General features: G+C 38.3%; 1 protein-coding gene across 1 annotated transcript in view; it reads left to right on the top strand.

Annotated features, from left to right (window-relative positions):
* Positions 1 to 20,705, top strand: part of LOC104610237 (uncharacterized) — a 29,660-nt gene that overhangs the window by 3,871 nt on the left and 5,084 nt on the right. The window contains exon 3 of the mRNA XM_088900393.1: positions 413 to 542. Coding sequence (XP_088756519.1) covers positions 413 to 542 — 130 coding nt within the window. The remainder of the gene's footprint in view (positions 1 to 412; positions 543 to 20,705) is intronic.

Below are 20,705 nucleotides of genomic sequence, written 5' to 3'. Positions count from 1 at the left end.
TGTTGTACACATTCTGATAATCTAATGAATCTTTTTGTGTTGCTGATAAAACAAAGATGCTGATACTGTCTGTCATTTATTGATATGTTGGGTGATATAATTTTTTTTTCTTTATCTCTTTACATTGATATTGATTGTGATTTCTTTTGAGATAAAGTAGGTTTCATTCCAATTAATGTTTTGCAAATATATATTAAAGACATTTCTTTATATTATTGAACATTGGAGTGGGTTCATTTTAGGGTTATGGCATGTTAGAGCTCATTCTGGTAAAGGTAGTGAACATATCTCAAAGTAAGCATGCATTTGTTTTAGTTCAACTTTGTTTGCATTAATTGTTCTTGTTCCTTCTAGCTTGGTACTTAAAATCTCTGCCTCACCCTCTATATTGCATCTTTTGCAAATTTTATAGCTTCATCTCCACTCGGGAACAGATGCGGTATTAAATGTCACATTCTTAAGGGCTCCATCAAGTGCATTATTGAAGATCGAAGTTCCTCTTGTATTTAGAGGAGAAGATGTGTGTCCTGGATTAAGAAAAGGTATGACAATTATGACTTTCCTTCCCTGGCTTCCCTACTCATTTCTCCTCTTTCCTTTCCTCCTTTTCTATTTTTTGTACTTTTGTGTTCTTCGCTTAATTTCTAAAGTTTTTCAAGTACAAACTGGGTTACTCAATAGGCATAAATAAACCATGTACGAAAAATACTAGTTACCATATTTGTTTGGGGATGTGAGGTGTTTTATTAAATAATAGTTTTTATATCCCGGTGGTGATAGGTTCACTAAGAGATTAGCTTCGTGGAAGAGGAATTACCTTTCCTTGGGTGGTAGAATCACTTTGATTAAGTCTACCTTGATCAACTTGTCAATTTACTTCTTGTTTGTATTTAGGATCTCGGAAGGAGTGAGCAGGGTGTTGAAAAAATTGATTTGAGATTTCCCGTGGGAATCGGGGAAAGAAAAAAGAGATCATAGAGTATGGTGGGAGGTGGTCACTAGAAGGAGGTGGGTGGATTGGGGATAGGAAGTATTCAAAGGAGAAATGAGGCTTTACTGAAAATTGTTACGGAGGCTGCCAAGGTAGGAGGATAAGTTATGGGTTAAGGTGATTGTGAGCATTCATGGGCAAATGGCAGATGGTTGGGATGCTGGAGTTTTGGCAAGGGCTACACGAGCTTCTCCTTGGAAATCTATACATGCCATTCTTCTTTGTCATTCATTATGTATGACCTATGTTCTGGAAATTGGGTAAAGTTCTAGGAACATACTTGGGTGGGAGATGTGACCTTGAAAGAACAATTTCCTTCCATGTGTTCCATCTCTTTGTTTAAAAATGAGCCTGTGTCCACCTTTGAGGTACCTTCAGATTCATTTCTTGCCTTTGATTGGGATTTGGGTCTGAGAAGGGGCCTTAAGGATGCTGAAGTCAGCCATGTTTCTACCTTAATTCATACCTTGGGTGAGGTGGCCTTGGTCCAGGGAGAAGGGATAGCAGACTTTGGACTATAACCTCTTATGGTGAGTTTTCTTGTGCTTCCATTTTTAGGCCTTAACACAACCCTCTGATAGCTCGGGTATGGACCTTCCAGTTTTGGAAGATTGGGGCAAGCCAATTCCCCCAAGAATTGGTGCTTTTTGTTGGGAAGCCTTTCTGGGAAGATGTAACACTTGTGACTTGCTCAAGAGAAAAAGACCTAATTGGTGCATCCTTTGTAAGGCAAATGGTGAGAGTTGCATCACTTATTAATTTCTTGCTCTCTTGTCTCATATATTTGGGAATGGTTTTTCTCTTTATTTGGTTGTAGATGGACGCCCCCTCTAGATGTACAAAGCTTGTTCGCCTCTTCCTTTTTCAGGTGGCCAAAGAAGAGGGGTAGACTGCTTTGGAGATGTGCCAGAGCTGCCATATGCTGGACAATGTGGGAGAAAAGAAATTAAAGGATATTTAATGAAAAGGAGAGGAATAAGGAGGCCATTATTGAAACAATTACTATTAGAGTGGTGCATTGGGTGAAATCTCTAGATTTGTTTGCGAATATCTCTACAGATATGATAAGAAGAAATTGGAAGGAAGTGGCCAATTTAGCACCTGCTAAAACCAAGATTAATCCCATTTGGTCTCCCCGGCCTCTGGCTTTTCTAAGATGAACTTTGATGGGAGTAGTAAAGGTAATCCAGGGCCTTCTGGAATTGGAGGAACCTTCAAGGATGAAGATGGGAAAGTCATTGCTCTATTCTCTAGCCCTATTGGTGTAGGTGATTCTCTTTGAGCTGAGATTCTGGCTGTGATGGAAGGAATGAAGAAGGCACATGAGCTGGGCTGCTGCAAGCTCATTATTGATGGGGATTCAAAATTGGTCATAGGATGGCTGCAAGAAGAGAAGAGTGGTCTCCGAAAGTTTGCTAATGAAAAAAGAATGTTCAACTAGCTAGCACAAGGTGTGGAGATTCAGTTTCAATGGGTAAAAAGGTGTGCCAACTCTTTTGTGGATACCCTTGCTAAGCATGGGGTGGGAAGGGAACAATTGTTTTGGCCATTTTGTAATTGAATTATATTTCTTATTGGGGAGGGTTAAGAGAGTTTACCCCTCCCTAGTCCTTTGTACTTCTTTCTCTATTGAAAGTTTATGTTATCGATAAAAAATATGTCAATGCCAAGTTTAACCGAATAAGATACTGGAATTAGAGAAACATGGCCTGTATACACTCTAGGAAATGCAGTTGTTATATATGCACCTCAAAAGAATTCTACTTTGCCCGTCTTCTGCATTAATATGGTATTATCTTATTTCAGAAGATTCCTTTCTAATGGTTTCTGGTCTTATTCATAATGCTCAATGCCTTGGCATCTTCATGTATTCATCAAATCTGGTTATATTTCTTTAGTACTTAAGTCCTGCTTTGAATCCTAAATTTGAACGTGAGCTTTACTTTCAAGAAGATTGAAAATGAGGTTAGTAGGTTAGGTTGTGATCCTCTATATTCTTGTTGTTTCCATGGCTGTTACTGAAGGGATGAGAGATCCATCCTATGGACGCCCAAAGATTGCGGAATAAGGGGCGAATTTCAAAAATTTATCTCTCCCTTCAATTGGGAATCGTATTCCCTATTTAGAAAATCATATTTTCAAGGATCAATCTTGAACCATAAACTGAACCAGATTTGAACCAAAAGGAGTGGGAGAGGATTATACCTGATACGGAGAAATACTATCTCCCAATGGAGGTGTTCACGCCCAAGGAAGGATCCAAAATCTGCTCCCACTGAAGATGGCGCAGTGAAGGATGGAGCAGAATCAACAATGTTCTTCAAAAGAACTTGACCCTTCGCAAGAATCAACTGGACGGCTTGTGAGTACAGCTCCAACCAATCTTTTCCCAAAAGATTGAGATCAAGATCAAATCTTGATTGCTCCCAAGAACTGGAGATCGAACTGAAGGAATGGCAATGGCAGGAAGGTGGCGGCAGGAGAGAATTCGCAGTATGCAGGAAATCTCTCAATCTCTCTTTCTTCAAAGAGAAGAATGCTATTGATCATGTAAAAGGCTGCCGCCCCCTTCCCCTTTTATAATCTCAAAGGGATCAGCTCCTAATCAGATTAGGAGTTGCTAATCCAAATCATATTTGGGTTAGAAGTCCCTTAGTGATAAGGGATAATCCTTATCTTATCTGCAGATCAGATCAGCTATCTCCTAATCTAATTAGGAGGTTTCTAGATCTAAATCTCATTTAGATCTTGGACTCTCTGAGTGGATAGGGTCTAAGCTCAATCCTTTTAGCTGACCCACTTCAGAATTCGCCCCCTTTAAATGACTGATCAAATCAGCCTAGTTCGAAATGGGCTTAAGGCTTATTTAAGGTTATGTACTCAAAAAGCCTTCCAAACTGCTGCCCAGTTGGGCTTCCTTGTATGACGTGGGACCCAAGCATTGATCTACACATCAGCCACATGGGTTCAGTCTGGCCTTTGTTACAAGGCCTGGCCGAATGCACTGCTGAAGACAGTGTACCCCTTGAAACCCATCAAATGGGCTCTATGGGCCCAACGCTTACACTAAGTGGTCCCTGGGCCAAGCCACCTTGTAACACCCAGGGACTGTGGGCAGATGCAAGATTAGCCCATCAGGTGTTATCCTCAATGGTCTTACACTTAACCTCTCAGCCCATAATGATCATACACTGCCCGACAAGAGAGGACCTCTCCCTCGGTTGCAAGGAACAGTGTTGCACTCTCCACTTATATGGATCCCGGGAATTAAAACCTTCTTGCAAACATTTTGGAAACCATAATATATATACTTTTATATCTTATATAAAATATATTTTGCAAAACAAATCTCAACGGTTGAAATCGGCTGCCGGCAGTCTTGGTTTCCATCAGTGAGAGTGCATCCCCGATCATTACCTTTGTCCGACAAAGGGGCTGATCCTGTCACTATGATCACCCACTCAGATGAATTCTCGGACTGTCCCAACATACCCAGGTTTTGACCCCCGCTAAGGATCTCACTGATTGGTACATCAAAGATAGCCCAATCCGACACCTAGTGCAGTATCATAATCGAGTCTAGGGGTCGGGTGTAACTTTCCAGTTTTGCCCATCAATCTCCAAGGTCCAGGGCAATACTGGAAATCTGGTCCAGTTCAAAGATTCAATTAATCCTACACTGTATGTGCCTAGGGTCTCACCCTGGCAGCTGAGACAGGCCACCCCAACCGACTTGGTGGCACCACAGTGTCAGCCTTGTCAGGATAGGTCTCCCCAGACCGACCCACTGGCTGTGAACATTCTAAACTAACACGAGTCTCATTAAGTGTCCAGTTTAAGGGTATTACACAGAAACATACCAAGGGAACATGAATCAAATATGTATCTTTATTTATTTACAATAAACTCATAAAGTACATCATTCTGATTGAAGCTAAGGGCATACAAAACTGTCTAACAGTTACCTTGGTTGTCTGCCTGTCAGTGTGTTTTCCAGAGAAGTTAAGGGAGTCAGTAGATAGAAATGATTCAGTGATTTACTGCTTGGCGCTAAATATTAGAAGTTGAAGAGAGTGAGTGCACTAACAATATAGTGGTTTTAAGCACTAATGCCAAGGTAAAAAAGATTGTGACCTAATTTCACAAATATATGCCAAGCTTTGCAAGTTGTCTCAGAGTATGAAAGGGCTGAGATGTCTGCTCATAAAGAATGTTATTATGGTAGGGAGGCCGATTTGCGTGATATGGATTTGATTGGCTTGGAGATTAGAGCAAATTCAATTTTTGATTTTTTTTGATCAGTAATTTTTGAATTTCTATGGTATGACTTAAAGATCCCCCTTTTTTTGTAGTTCTGGGCTTATATCATGGATTTGTCAGATGGAGAGATGTTTGTGTCATCCAAATGGGGGCAAATTGCCCATTGAATGTTAGTGGTCTAATGTAGCATGATACGGGAATTTGAGGAGAAAAACTAAGAAGCTTAGATAACTTTTGTTTCAGTTTTCTGGGGAAATGTATTGGGATTGTTGGACAGGTAATTGAAGAGGTTATGGATTTTATATTTAATGGATAGGAGGTTTTGGATTAGATATCTGGTATTACTTTTGTGGTTAATTCTTGGCAATGGCTTGTTAATTCCCCAAGTCATTAGGAGTCGATTTGGGTTATTACTTGATACCTTTAAAGCTTCTTCCCTGTCAAGATTGAAGGTTAAGGATAAAGAGGCTTGAGCATCATGAAGTGGGGAAGGGTTTTTTCGCAGCTTGATGGGGAACAAGTTGTAAATGGAGTCTCTTCAGCTGGTAGTCACATTAATGTATGTGGCTTTACTTCTCAAAGTGGGCAGGGCTTTGGGTGTAATGATGTACTAGTGGAAGCAGAGGAAACTTGTGGTTTGGGTATGGTGGGGAGAGATGGTTGCAAGCAAGGTTCAAAGTATCGATACGATACGCGTTTCGGCAGTATCGTATCAGTAATTAGAAATGCCCGAAACTCTATTTTTTTAAAAAGTTTGGTTTTTTGGGAAGCTAAGAACATGTTTTTTTTAATTAAAAAAAGTTGGGGTTCCGAAACCCTGGAAACAGACGTTTCGGATCGTTATCGTTTTCAAAAGATACGATACGATACGCCCGATACGAGGCGTATCATATCAATACTTTAAACCATAGTTGCAAGGATTGAGTTGATCTTGGTAGTAGAGCTGATACTTTGTAGGACATTAGGCTGGTAAAAGAGGTTCAGGTTGAAGGTGTTCGGGGAGCAGAGTCATTGTTTCATCAACTCCAAGGTTAGGAAACGGCTGAGAAACTTGTTTTTTTGGTTTGTAGAAAAGTTGGATGAGTAGGAGAAGATGATGCTTGAATTTCAATGGAGTCTGTGAGGATGAGTAAAGCAATGGCAGAAGTGAGAGGGTTGGGGAGGTGGTTGATGTTGGGTGGGAGAGATGGATGGTCGGATGGAAATTATGTGGCTAATGTTTTTCTGAGACAGAGAAGGAAGATACTTTTTTACAGTTATGGGTCTGACCAGGCTGCTGTTTTTAAAACTTTTAAGGGGTAAACAATGATTTTAGTTTGGAAAAGTGCATCTTGAAGACATATTGAAGTGACTATTGGAAGGCTGGGAGAGGATTAGGGTCAGAAGAGGAAAGGTGATTAGAGAAATCGAAGATGGTGATGGAACTACGAGGAAAGAAAAAAAATATTAGTATGAATAGAAAAAGTTAAGAACAGTAAGAACCCCTGTTTGGTTCACATAACCGAAGTTCTTCCCGTCTGAAGCTTGGTCTTTATGGGAGTAGTTCCATGAAATAAGTTTTAGAGAGTATACAAGATGAAGGATGTGAAGGATTTATCAAGAAAAAGTTATAGGTCTGCAAAAGGGCACTTGAATTTGGACTAGAAGCATGATTTAATGGATCATTATTAGCTGTTTTCAGCAATATATTTGATCATTGATGAATTAGAAATTACAAATAGAGTAGGTGGAGGTGATCAAAGTGAGGCTCAAAGCTAGGTATTCTGCTTTGGAGCCTCCATTTTCTCCTTTGATCAGTAAAAAGAACTAAAAATTTTATTAAAATGTACTAAATTATGATATTACAATATATCTGATCAATACCCACAAGGTACAAATGTTACAATTGCGCCCAAAACAATTGTTACCTATTTACCCCTTGTTTTGCAAGATTATCAGCCATCCCATTTGCAGTCCTTCTTACCCAATTAAATGTAATATTCAGCCCCTGTATTATGCTATCTACTAGTGAATGACCCCCGTACTAAGTATGGGGAATCAGTAATGTTAAATTTACATTGTGGAATCAATAATGTTAGATTTATATTTATTAATATTTTAAATAATTATTAAAAAAATGTAGGCAGAAGTGATTGTGGATAACCACTTTTGCATTTTTCTGCATTTTTTTAGGAATGGATTGAAAATGGTGGTAGTGGGTTGTGGGCTTTAGCAGCAACTTCTAAAAAAATGCCACGTGTCTAGTTTTCCAGAAAAATGAGAAGGCCATGGGTCTGAATGGCAGGGGCTGTAGCCTGGTAGTGGGTTGTGGGCTTTAGCAGGAATTTCTCAGAAATTGCCACATGTCTAGCTTTTTAGAAAATGAGAAGCCCACTTGTTTGAATGGTGGTAATGAGCTATGGGCTTTAACAACTAAAAAATGCCATGTGTCTAAATTTCCAGAAAAATGAAAAAGTCATGTGTCTGAATGGTGGGGGCTGTAGCTTGAAAACCTTCCTTTAATATATATATATATATATATATTAGATTTCCCTAAACTCATGCCTATAGATCTGTTTATTCTTTGCCCAAGAAATGATTAGCTTTGAATCCCCCTTTAGTTGCAACTGCTGAAAGTTTGATTGTTTGGTGAGTCTTAAGCCTTGCTATCTATTTCCCTAAAATAGTCATCAGTCTCTAAAAACTCTTACAATACCTGCCATTCCAGTGCTTCCCATGGAACTTCCATCAAAGTTCAGTTTTATTTTATTAGCTGCTGGGGGTGGTCCCATACCATAACCCTCTTTTCCTTTTCTCTTTTGGAGGCTGCCACTTCAGACCATGCCCTTGTGATTTCATATACTGAAAAATCTTTGAATGCATCAATTGTCTTTATCTAGTGTGCTGCTCTAACATGAATAACTTCACATAATTCCTCTTTTGATCTGCGTTTCTCATAAAAAATACTTCCATTTCTTTCCTCCCAAACAGTCCATACTACTGCAGCCTGAATTGCTGTCCACATAATTCTTCCTTTTTTTCTTTGTTGTCTTAAGAAACTTGGGCTGAGTAAGCACACTATATCCTGTGGAGATATCCACCTGCGACCAAAAGGAGAGCAGCAGAATTCCCAAATACCAAGTACAGGAGAGCAAGACAACAATAAATGAGATAGGGATTCACCACTTACACGGCGAAGGAAACATATGTGGGGTGAGAGGCAAACGTTTGGCCTTCTTTTTTGAAGCAAATCACAGGTGTTTATCTTTCCAAGACAAACCTCCCAACACAATGGCTGGGTTTTAGGTGGGATAGGCTTGGTCTAAACTTCTTTCACAGGGAAGTTCTCCCCCAAATTATTGGACTGCAAGAGAGCATTAAGGAAGGAAGCACAAGTGAAAACACCATTAGGGGTACAAGACCAAGTTCTAATGTCCTCCATTGACTGATCAAGGAATGTTTGGTGGAGTTTACCCAGTAATTGGATGAGTGCCTCACACTCAATTGTCCCTCAAGCCCCTTCTAATTCAATGTCCCAGTTAATCCCTGAAGGAGTCAAGGAAGCAAATCTCGAGACATGTTGTTGTTTATAATTTGACAAGGAGTAGAGGCTAGGAAAGACAAACTGAAGGGGGGTTTCAGCCAGCTAAAGGTCTTCCCAAAACAATACCCGGGTCTCACTTCCCACATCATATACTGATAAAATTGATAAAATTTGGGTATACCACCTGTATTGATTTCCAAGAAGACAGTGAAGTTGTTGAAGAGGCTACTTTTGCATCCCATCCATTGTTCGTCCTCTCATGAATGCTTGCAATTACTTTATGCCGAAGTTTGCCATTTTCTATTGGAAACCTCCATAACCATTTCCCTAGCAGTGCTGTATTTCTAGAGGTTAGGTTCCCTATTCCAAGCCCACCCTGCTCCTTGGGTTTACTAACTTGCTCCCACTTCACTAGATGATCCCTCTCAAGGTGTTCAGATTACCAAATACAGAAAGAAACCTTTACAGGATTTACATGATGTCTAAAAGATTAGAGTGTTGGTGACATGATTTGGACCATAGTTGTCAGGGTGATGCCTAAGTTACAAGGTGCCTATGGATGGTCAACTCGCTTAATTGCCTACCTATTCTGTACATGCCACTATGAAAAACTTTTATACTCTATGTATTCTGATATTATAATAATTAAGTAAATATTGTTAAACTAAAGTGATCATTTTGCATGTTTTTATAATAGTTTATTTTTATTATTTTCTTATTTATTAGGGATCAATCGATATACATGTTGGTGTATATGCTGTCTTGAACCTTCAACAACTTCAAAACCTGAACAAATAAGCAAGGAAAAAACTTAAAAATTCTGTCTGATTAACACATTTATCTTTATCTTTATCTTTATCATCATCATCATCATCATCATCATCATCATCATGTTCTTCTTCTTCTTCCCCTTTTCGTAGACAAAAATTGGAACTCAGCCCTTACATTTTCTGAAATTTCTTTTTCTTTCTTCTTTCTCTTCTCATAAATATGTTGAGTTTTTTTTTATGTTTTATATGAAGCTTATAATTTTTTATTTAGTCTATAAATGATTATCAAGGAAAGATGGTTTCTGGTTGCCATAGAACTTAGGAAATTACCTAGAATTCATGATTTCTATGTAAAAAATTCCTTTGCCAGGTGATGCCTAGGCGCCACTTAGGTGGCTAGGCAACCAAGGTGCATTGCCTATTGCCTAGCTTTGTCTTGACACCTTGAAAACTATGATTTGGATGGTGAAAGCGGGGTAGGAATGCGATGAAGCTTCACTCCATTTTGGTGTTTTAATAGGCACAACTACACACATAGGTGAAGTGCATTTAAGGCATGTGCCTCACTTGAACCCATGGGCGGCCTCTTTCAAAAGGCGTGCCCTTGTTGTGCCTCACGCTAGGGGCAACTCTTAAATTGGGTTTTTCTGTTATTTTTTGTTGGATTCACACCTTTGTAATGGTTTATCAACTTCTAAATTACTTTTTTATTGCTGTTTGTACACTAGTAATGGTCTATTAACTTTTGAAATAAACAAAAGCAAAAGCTTTTCAAATACCTGAAACCTAGTTCTTGCCAATAGGGCCTCAAATAGCAAAATTCCACTAAAGATTAAAGAAGTGACAAAAATACAACTAAGCTGATTCCTAATCATCAAATAGAATGAATTGTGACTTAAATTATAAATTCAGTATCTTTATATTTATGGGCCAAAAATTTAGGTCGGGGGTGCTGCCCTAGACTTCCACCCGGACTTGTTTGGGCTTGCTTCAAGGGGCTTTTATGAAGGCAAGAGGGCTGATCTCCTAGGATGAGGAATGCAAGATGTTTAACATTACACTGGCTACTTGAAGTAATGGAACTAGGATACAAATAAACAGATTGAAAGTTTCACATGCTTGAATTGTTGAGTACTTGAAGCATTTTGGTATAATCCACATTCTCACTTTGAATATGTTTTATATGTTATGTTTATGTATTTGAATTTGAGCCAATAGGCATTTTAAACATTTAATATTTTCTGAGTTATGGTGTATTAGTATTTTTTGTTTTTTTTTTTTTCAAGAAGTGTGTGCCTCACGGCCCTCGCCTTGTGCCTTGCACCTAGGGAACTAGAAGGTGTGTGTGTGTGTGTGTTTATGCTTTGCACTAAACATTGATCAAATTGCTGAAGTCTTTCAGATTGAAAAGAGTGTTGATTTAAATAGTGTGATTGATAAAGATATCCAGGTGGTGTTTGACATCATGGCATTGCGTAGTCGTGGTGTGTTAGGTCAAAATGGCAACAGCATGAACTTAAGTTGTTTTGGCCATGGTTTAAAGTATCGATACGATACACCCCGTATCAGGTGTATTGTATCGTATCTTTTGAAAACAATACGATCCGAAACGCCTGTTTCCAGGGGTTTCGGAACCCCAACTTTTTTTTAATTAAAAAAAACATGTTTTTAGCTTCCCAAAAAACCAAACTTTGAAAAAAAAACTAAAAAAATAGAGTTTCAGGCGTTTCTAAGTACCGATATGATACTGCCGAAATGCATATCATAACGATACTTTGAACCTTGGTTTTGGCACAAAACTCTATATAATAGGCACCATGTAGGACAAACAGAGTGGAAACACCCCTGGATTTAAGTGTCTTTTTGACATTTCGCCAAACAATCCCATGCATATAACCCAATGCAAAGCATGCTGTCTTTATTCTAACTTAAATCTGCCCAACCAAATACATTTTTTGTATGTTAAGGTCAAATTGCATACATGGTGCCTACATGGAGTCAAAACGGAAACACAACACTATGGTACCCAATACCACCCCAAATTGAAAGATGTTTAGTGTTTTTCTTATCAGTAGCAAAGCAAGATTTTATTAAAGTTATCATTGGTATAATACATTACATGGGCAGATAGAAGAGAGAGATTGAGCACAACACATTACAATAAAACACTCTAGAACACATTTTCTACTGTAGCCCCTTGTTTTGCCAACACATTATCTAGGCTTTGCCTCTCTAGGGACCCATTACAATAACATACCCTACAACCCATTACAATAACTTACTATTTAGGGGGTGAAGAAAATGCAAGACAAGTTTTTCTGAAACTAGAAGAGAGAGATTGAGGAGTAGTTTGATGATGACTGGCAAGATGATCAATGAGTGGTTTCAATTTTTTTTGGGAGAAATGGAACTGATTTCATTAACTAGCAAAGATGCATGAGATTATGTCCAAAAGGAACACACACACACACACAGGTTACAAAGGCATAATTCTATGACTATATAAGTTTTCCCTGTGAGCATCCATTTCAGCCAGGCAATCTGCTACAGTGTTTAACTCTCTGGGAATCCAGAATAATTTAACATTCAATGAGTCCAGAAGATCTCTAGCCTCATCAAGGTAATGGGCCAGCCTCCATGATCCACCATCCTTGTCCCCAAGCCACTAGGGGTGATCATGGGCCGGGCTGGGCCGGGCTTTGCCTTCATAGCAACAGGCGTAGGCTAGGCCCGGGCCTGGCCCAACCTGCATTATGGGCCTAAAAATATAAACCCAGGCCCGGCCCTACATGGGCCTGGGCCGGGCCAGGCCAGGCCAAGATTCCGGGCCTAATTATTGTATTTCAGTTCCAAAATTAAACTTTTGTACTTTTTTTTCACTTATTGTCGTGGAGACTATAGTAACCTGTAAGAAACTTTAAATTTAATATCAAGATAAAAGCTTCTAACACAAAAGAAATTAAATAATTATACCTTGTAATTTATAAGTTTCAATTGGTTATTAGTATGCTAAAAATGATAATTTTAACAAACCAATACAAAAAATCAACCTAGAACCTATAATATCTATAAAAAAATAACCATCCATTGTCATGTAATATCCACAAAACAACTTTAAACGTCTCTATAAGGGGCTCCATCTTCCATTCAACTCCTACAAATAAAAAGTGAAATAAAAAAGATATTAGCGAACTAAGAAAAATAGTTGAAATTAATGTACATAAATAAGTAATAAAATATTGAAAATGGTTTCAATTTTACCCAAAACTTGCAACCACTCTAAACTTCATATTTATCTTATCAATGGAGTCTTCATCACTAGAAGATTCGTCTTTTGGTGAGAGAGAGAGAGAGAGAGAGATTGGGCGCGGCGGTGGTTTTGTGAAATTGGTGAGAGAGAGATAGAGCTGAGAAGATTAGGGTTTAGTAATTTCTATATTTCATTAAATACTAGATTAGAATTTGGTAAGATCTAAGACCATAGGATTAAAATCTTTAATCTCCTACAAATCTATATTAATCTCTATTTAATATATAAAACATCAATTATCAAATATTTTTAAATAACATATATATATAAAGATATATATTATTTATAAATATCCGGTCTGGGCCGGGCCGGGCCTAAAAAATTAGGCCCAAGCCTGGCCCTAAATTTTGCGGGCCTGGGCCGGGCTGAAATAATTACACCTACAAGCCACTTTATTGTATTACTCGATTCACCTTTGATGACTTGGGGAGACAAGCCTTGGTCTCTTGCAATCTGGAGTCCAGTTAACACAGCTAGAACTTTGCAGTTTGTAGTCCCAATTAGTCCACTGTAAGCCCACAACGTGCTTCCATCTCTTCATTAAACACACCTCCAATCCCTACTAGACCAGGGCTACCAGGGGCACTTCCATCAAAGTTCAGAATCACCTCTTTTTCTCTTGTAGGGGGGAAGCTTGTTACTTTTAGAAAGATGGGAGAAGAAAACAGGATCTCCACCACACTTTGCTGAAGATCATTCAAAGATGCCTTTAAACTCCTTTGAGTTCAGCACCCACAAATTGCACAAGAAGGAAATATGGGAAACCAAGTCGCCCATTGATCTAGCTTTATTGTTAAAGATCTGGCTGTTTCTCTTTTCCACACCCCCACAATACTGCTTGAACCACTGTGCTCCAGTAAATTTTTCCCTTTTTTCCTAGACCTTTTCCTTGCCATTGCCAAAGGAAGTCTTCAATGTGTTCAGGAGTGACCCAGCTATACGCAACAAGATTTAAGAAAAAGTTCCATACTTTCCTTGTTTCTGAGCAATGTAAAAGGAGTTTCTCAGCAGTTTCACCATTCTTGAGATACAGAATGCAAACATGGGGGGAAATACACAGTCTCTCTTTGTTTTTCCTTTGTAGCAAGTTACAAGTGCTTATTTTATGGATTTGCATAAATTCATAAAACATAAGATTGATTAATAAAAGTAAGTTTAAAAACTAAAAGTATCAACATAAGTGAAGTTTTAATTACATGCTCAAATACACTCCAATTTTTCTCACATCCAGATGCACTGCATGTCAAACTAAGAACTTTATTGCAATCTTTTGTAAATTTGGAGCCGAAACACCATATGAAACCCACCAATCAGCTGTAAAAAATTAAATAATAACAAAATATTAATTAAAAATTTATTTAAATACATAAAAAATACTAAATAATTAAATAAACAAACTATTAAGTCAATGTTACTTACCTGGTGCTTCACCTTTCTCTGCCAAATAGCCATATCAAGACCAAAAACACCCTCTGCATTTTTATATTTCTTTATCTCATCAGTGATTGCCTGATCTTGTTTCTCTCCTTTTCAAACAATTCAATTACTTTATAAAGCCCAGTGATGATTTCTTCATCTGAATCAATCCTTTCAGCATCATCATAGTAAAACCCTGGATTTAAATAAAAACCTGCTGTGTGCAATGGTTGGTGGAGTTGACACTCCCACCTCTTATCAATGATTTAAAAAATGTGTTTATATTTTTCCTCATGTCCACCAAATGCACTTGCAAAGGCTTCCTTTGCCCTATCCATGGCTTCATAAATGTAACCCATTGAAGGCTTGTTCCCACGATCCACCAATCTCAAGAACCGCACAAGTGGACAACGCACCTTAAGTGTGAAGATGACGTTGTTCCAAAAAGTGGGCATCATCACCGTCTCCCTTACCCTTTTCCCCTTTATTTCCTTTACCCACTTGCTTTCGTTCCAATCCTTTGAATTAAAAAAGATCTCTTAAGTTCTTCTGTTTATAAATGCTCTGTAGAGTGAGAAAGGAAGTGGCAAAGCGGGTCTTTGCTTGCCGGAGTAACTCTCTCTGGTTTGTGTATTTCCTCATTAAAATTAACAACCCTGGTTGGTTATAAATATATCCTGTAAGTGCAATAGCCATTTCAATTGTTTTACTTATAACTGGCAACTTTCCAATATCTTCCAAAATCAAATCAAGACAATGAGCAACACACGGGGTCCAAGTTAAATGAGGGTGTTTTGCCATAAAAAATTTCCCTAAAGGCAATAACACAATAAAATAATCAAACATGTGTAAATTGAAAAGTTAAAGACTACAAAAAATAATAACAAATAACAATAAAGAAATTGTAAAAGTAAAAAAACTTACCAGTGAAAACATAGTTTGAAGAATTGCCTGTGATCACGTGAAGAACATTCTTTGCCCCTATTTTCTCCACCATCTTGTCAAGTAATAAAAACAACCTGTCAGCTGTTTTCACCTCATTTGAAGCATCAATACTTTTTATAAATATGGTCCCAATACGACTATGGACCATAAAGTTTATGAGGGTCCTATCTTTTCTGTCCATCCACCCATCATACATCAAAGAACAGCCCCACTTTTCCCACGCCTCCTTGTGGTGCTGCAGTAATGTCTTTGTGTGTTCCACTTCTTTTTTCCAAAGAGGAACTTGCATCTCGTAATAACTTGGGGGCATAGTTGTCAAGGTGACTAGGTGAGGCTAGGCGACCATGGGGCGCCCAAGCGCCTAGGCGGTGGAATCTATAAATTTAAAATCTATAAATTTGTATACTTCCTAAAGGACTTAAACTATTTTATAAGTTATATTTGCTTACTAGCTACACATTACACTAGGCATAATCAATTCAGCATAGCATACAATCAAGTTTCAGAATTCAGATTTTCAAAATAAAGCATAATGCAAATCAGAAAATTCAATATTGCAATATTCATGTATTTCCTAAATCTTAAGCAAGCAAGCAACCATAATGCAAATCAGCAAATATTGCAATATACTTATATACAAATAGAAATTAAAAAAAAAAATCAGCCATACAATCAAAACAAAACTGATAAAAAAAAAGAGCATTAGAGTAGTTCAGCCATGTAAAAAAACATTAATGAAACAAAATAAAACTTAAAACATTTCAAATCTCAGATTTTAGATTCAGCATAGCATACAATCAAGTTTCAGTTCAGATTTTCAAAATAAAGCATTTCAAACATTTCAAATCTCAGATTTTCAAAAAAAAAAAAAAAAAAACAAAAGATTGGACTCAACTGAAGGAGTCAAGGGGCGGACGACTGTTGGACTCATGGCCTCATGGGGTGGAATTGAAGAAGAAGAAGAAGAGTGGAGAGAGGACTGACTACTGAGAGGAAAGGGGCTCCACCTGTTTTTTCGAAAAAAGAAAAAGAAAAGGAGGTTTGGCAGAGCCCCTGTTTTTTCAACTGAAATTTGAAGAAGTGACTACAGGAGTATAGAAACTTGTTCTCTTGCCTCTTTGTTATATGCATCACTAATGGTTGTTTGCTTCAATCTCTTCTGCTCCCTTCTCATTTCCACAACTTGTTTTGGGCTAGGTGTAGAAATAAATCTATCCATGGGGCCCCTTTGTCATTTTATGGGTAGTGGCCTATTGGGTTTAGAAGTTGATTCCTTAGTCATAGACCCCAAAGGCCTAGTCTTTGAAGTTGCATTTACACTACCAGATCTCCCTTGGCCACTAGCTCCAAGTATGTGAACATCATCTCCCAAATCATCTTCATCTTTAATCATATTCTCAAAGTCATCAAAATCTAAAATGCGAGTGCCCTCTTCTTTCCCACTCATACTTTATTTCACAGATTTTTTTTTGTTCATATAAGCCAAGATCTCTTCTCTCACATCTTTATGACATTTAGTACAAGCTTTTGTATTCTTCCTGCCACCAATGATGTGTTCCTTGGCTCTATAAATTCCCCCATTAGTAATTTTTCCACAAAAATTACATGTCGCTGCATTGGTATTCTTGGGATCTTGCAAGTGACAATATTTCCAAGCTGGATCCCTTCTACTTCCTTGAGTTCCTTGGTTTTCTTCCTTACTAGCACTCACAGCAGCCATTTCTTATGAAATATTCTTGCACGGAACTACAAAACATTGATGATAAAATTAAAATAAATCAGTAGAAGAAATAAATAAATAATGTGTAAAATGATTAAATTAATGGAAACAGGAAACCAGTGGAAAGAAAAATATACTAAGAAATAAAGAAATAAAGCAGGGAGGAAGAAGAAGAAGAAGGGGGCTGTTTTCAGTGCAAACAGCAACTGTGGAAGAAATAAAAATAAAGTGGAAGTGTGGAATTGTGAAAGAAAAAAAAAACAGAATCAAGTTCTTGTGAAGCCCACAGTGCTTTGTGAAATAGGAAATCAAATACTCCAACTGTGCTGCTTTTGATAAAAAGTTCTATGAAAATTTTGTATGCAGTATGCTGTTTATTCTTTTTTAGAAAAAATCAATGTTACAGTGAATAAGAAGAAGGGGCTCCGCCCCTGTTTTTGGTGCGAACTCAGTGAAGAAGATGAAGGGGCGTAGCCCATGTTTTTGGTGCAAACACAGTGAAAAAGAAGGGGCTCCGCCCCTGTTTTTTGGTACAAACACAGTGAAGAAGAATGGGTGGAGCCCCTGTTTTCGGTTTAAAACAGCAGTGAAAAAAATAAAAATAAAAACAATGAATAAGGAAGAAAGAGGAGGGGCGGAGCCCCTGTTTTTGGTGCAAACACAGTGAAAAAGAAGGGGTTCCGCCCCTGTTTTTTGGTACAAACACAGTGAAGAAGAAGGGGCTCCGCCCCTGTTTTCGGTTTAAAACAGCAAATAAAAAAAAATAAAAACAATAAATAAGGAAGAAAGGGGAGGAGGGGCGGAACCCCTGTTTTTGGCACAAACCAGAGAGCAAAAAACAAAAAAAAAGTAAATAAGCAGTGAAGAAAACGAAAGGGCGGAGCCCCTGTTTTTGGTTTAGAACAGCAATGAAAAAAAAAAACAATGAAATGGTGATTAAGGAAGAAAGAGGAGGGGTGGAGCCCCTGTTTTTGGCGCAAACCAGAGAGCAAAAAAGAAAAAAAAAAGTAAATACACAGTGAAGAAAACAAACTGGAAAAACATAAACGAACTGGAAGAAGAAGAAGGCTAGGGCGGAGCCCCTGTTTCATAATCCAAAACAGTTCTGGATTGAATATGGCACTGTTCCTCCTGGAGTTTGACCATGCAATTGCTGTTCTTCCTGAGAGTTCCTTCCTCTTCCAGCCTTTCGAGGAAAACTGTTCGTCTTCCTCCTTTTTTTCTTGTTTTAGGAAGTTTTTTTGATACTTTCCCCTCTATTTTTTACTATTTTTACTATATGATATGCAATAGGTTTAAAAAAATAAAAGAAAAACACTTTTTATAGATGCTAACATTTATCTATTAAATAAAAATATACAAACATTTGAAAACTTTGATAAGGCGCTCGCCTGGGCCGCCTGGCGCTTGGCCTGAGGCGCACGCCTAGGCGCCAAGGCGAGTGCCTTCCTGAGGTGCATGCGCCTTAGCCTGGGTGAGGCGCAAGGCCTGGAATGCGCCTCGCCTCTGCGCCTAGGCGTGCCTGAGGCGCGACTTTTAAAACACTGATTAAACCCTAACAAATTAAGAAAATAATAAAAAGAAATTAGTATATAAACACAAAAATGAGTATTAAAGTTTAATAATGTCAATTTTATAATTATAATCTCAAAATTAAAAATATAAAAAGTATTTTATAACACAACATACAAAATTGCTTGGCGATTAGGTGAGGTGAGCCTCCAAGGGCGCCTTGTTGCCTAGGCATCACCTTGACAACTATTCTCTTGAAGGTTTTTTTGTTTTGGCGTTTATCTCCATAAGGCAACCTTGAAACTCCCAATAAGCTCAAACACCTACTCTATCCACAAATGTAAAGGAAAACCTTGAACGACTATCCAACCATTGAAACTCAGGCAAGTTGGCACTGTGTTCATTGTCAGCCACCAATGAGAAACCAAGACCCATTTTCCAAATATAGAATCTTCTTCCAACCTCGACCGCACCTTAACCAACTCTGAAGGGGAAAACCCATCTATTTGTATCAAAAGGTTTTAGGTGTATTAGCTCAGGGGTGTGGAAGTTTTCTGTAAGCCCTATCTCCACTTCTCTCCAACTCAAATCTTCATGTTTAGTGCATACAAAATCTGTTTTCCATTTACCAAAAGGGTTGGTCTGATGGACGATAGAAATCTGCTTAGGCTTCCTGTTGCCACCACTCTTTTCCTCTAGTTGAGGAAAGGATTCCGGCAAAGGATCTTAGTAATTGTGGCTTGCCTTTTTTGGTGAAATACTCACCAAAGTCTGAAGAAAATTCTTCTAATCACTTTTGTTACCTTCTTCTGGGATGCAAATGCTATGTAGTCTATTTGTTTCTTCCCAACGGCTTACCCTGAAGAACCTCCCCCATCTGTTTTCATTAACTTGAACAAGGATCACCCTACCCCTTTCTGCCCGTTTCCTGGGTTCAGTCTTCTTTTCTTGATTTTCCACCAACTTCTGAAGAGAATCCACTAACCAAAACACCTCCTTTAATTTTAAACTGAGCCTCATCCATGCTCCTTACGCTCTTTCCGTTACCACTTACTCTTTGAGGCTTCTGTTAGATATTAACTCTAACTCAAAAGGTTTGGAACCTATAGCTACCATTCAATGAGCCATTCCCATCAGTTACCGGTTGATTGTTTGCCGCCAGATGTCGGTTGGTGGTTTCCAGTGATCTGGTAATGGGCTAGGGCTACTAGTCCAACAACCCCAAACTTTTGCTCACCTGAAGTGGAAATGAGACTAGTAATGGGCTAGGGTTGCCATTGGAAGCAACTGAATATCATCTTTCTATTGTTGGCCAACCAACTTGTGACAATGGTGCAGTTAGTTCTTGCACACATTTTGGTTGCACTATTACTAGACTGATGTTTACATCAATGAAGTATATAATGATTTGGTGAGGGGATGGATATGAGTTTGAACATTTGTTGGCTCTGGATAAGGTGATGAGTCCAAGAATTTCAGTATGTTAATAATGTTTCTTGAAGTGATCTATTGCAGGTTGAAGGGGCTAGAGAGGCTAGGGGTAGACCAAAAATGACATGGGTAGAAGTAATGAGAAATATTTTAAGCGCCAATAATTTAACAAGGATATGTCATTAAATAAAGCAAAATGGCGAAATAGGAAATGGAGAGTGGGGTTAAGTAATCATTAGCCATTTTGTGGGGTCGATGGAAAAGAAGAGGGAAAAAAAGAAAAAAAGAAGCTGTCCGAGGTGGGGAGGCTTAGAATGGATGTGGAGGGTGATCTAGAATTCAGTGGGAGGGGAGAAAGGAGAAGAGGATCTATGTGATATAGGAATTTCAAGGTGGAACGGATTTGTAAGCCAGTCATGAAGTTGATAAGCTGGAGTGTTAGAGGACTTGGTAGTGCTAGAAAGAAGAGGGTGATTAAAGTTTTGCTTCATAGAGAAGCCAAACATTGTGCATAGTTTTCAAGGTGCCAAGGCGAGGCTAGGCGACAGGGGGGCGCCTGGTCGCCTAGTCGCCTAGGCGATGGATTTTTTTAAGTAAAACCCTAGATCCTAGGGTAGTTCCCTAGGTTCCATAACCATCTTTCCTTAATAATTATTCATAATTTTCACAAGAAAAGTATAAATTTCATGTTTAAGTCTAGAAAATCAACATTTTATGAGAAGAAAAAGAACTAAGTAAAGAAAATTCAAAAAATATAGGGGCTGAACCCCTACTTTTGTTATAGGAAAGAAGAAAAGAAAAGGTGGAAGAAGAAGAAGAAGAAGAAG

This window comes from Nelumbo nucifera, chromosome 3, assembly GCF_055504915.1.
Source record: "Nelumbo nucifera cultivar China Antique chromosome 3, China Antique-T2T, whole genome shotgun sequence".
NCBI classification, from domain to species: Eukaryota; Viridiplantae; Streptophyta; class Magnoliopsida; order Proteales; family Nelumbonaceae; genus Nelumbo; species Nelumbo nucifera.
This window is presented reverse-complemented; position numbering and strand designations above follow the sequence as displayed.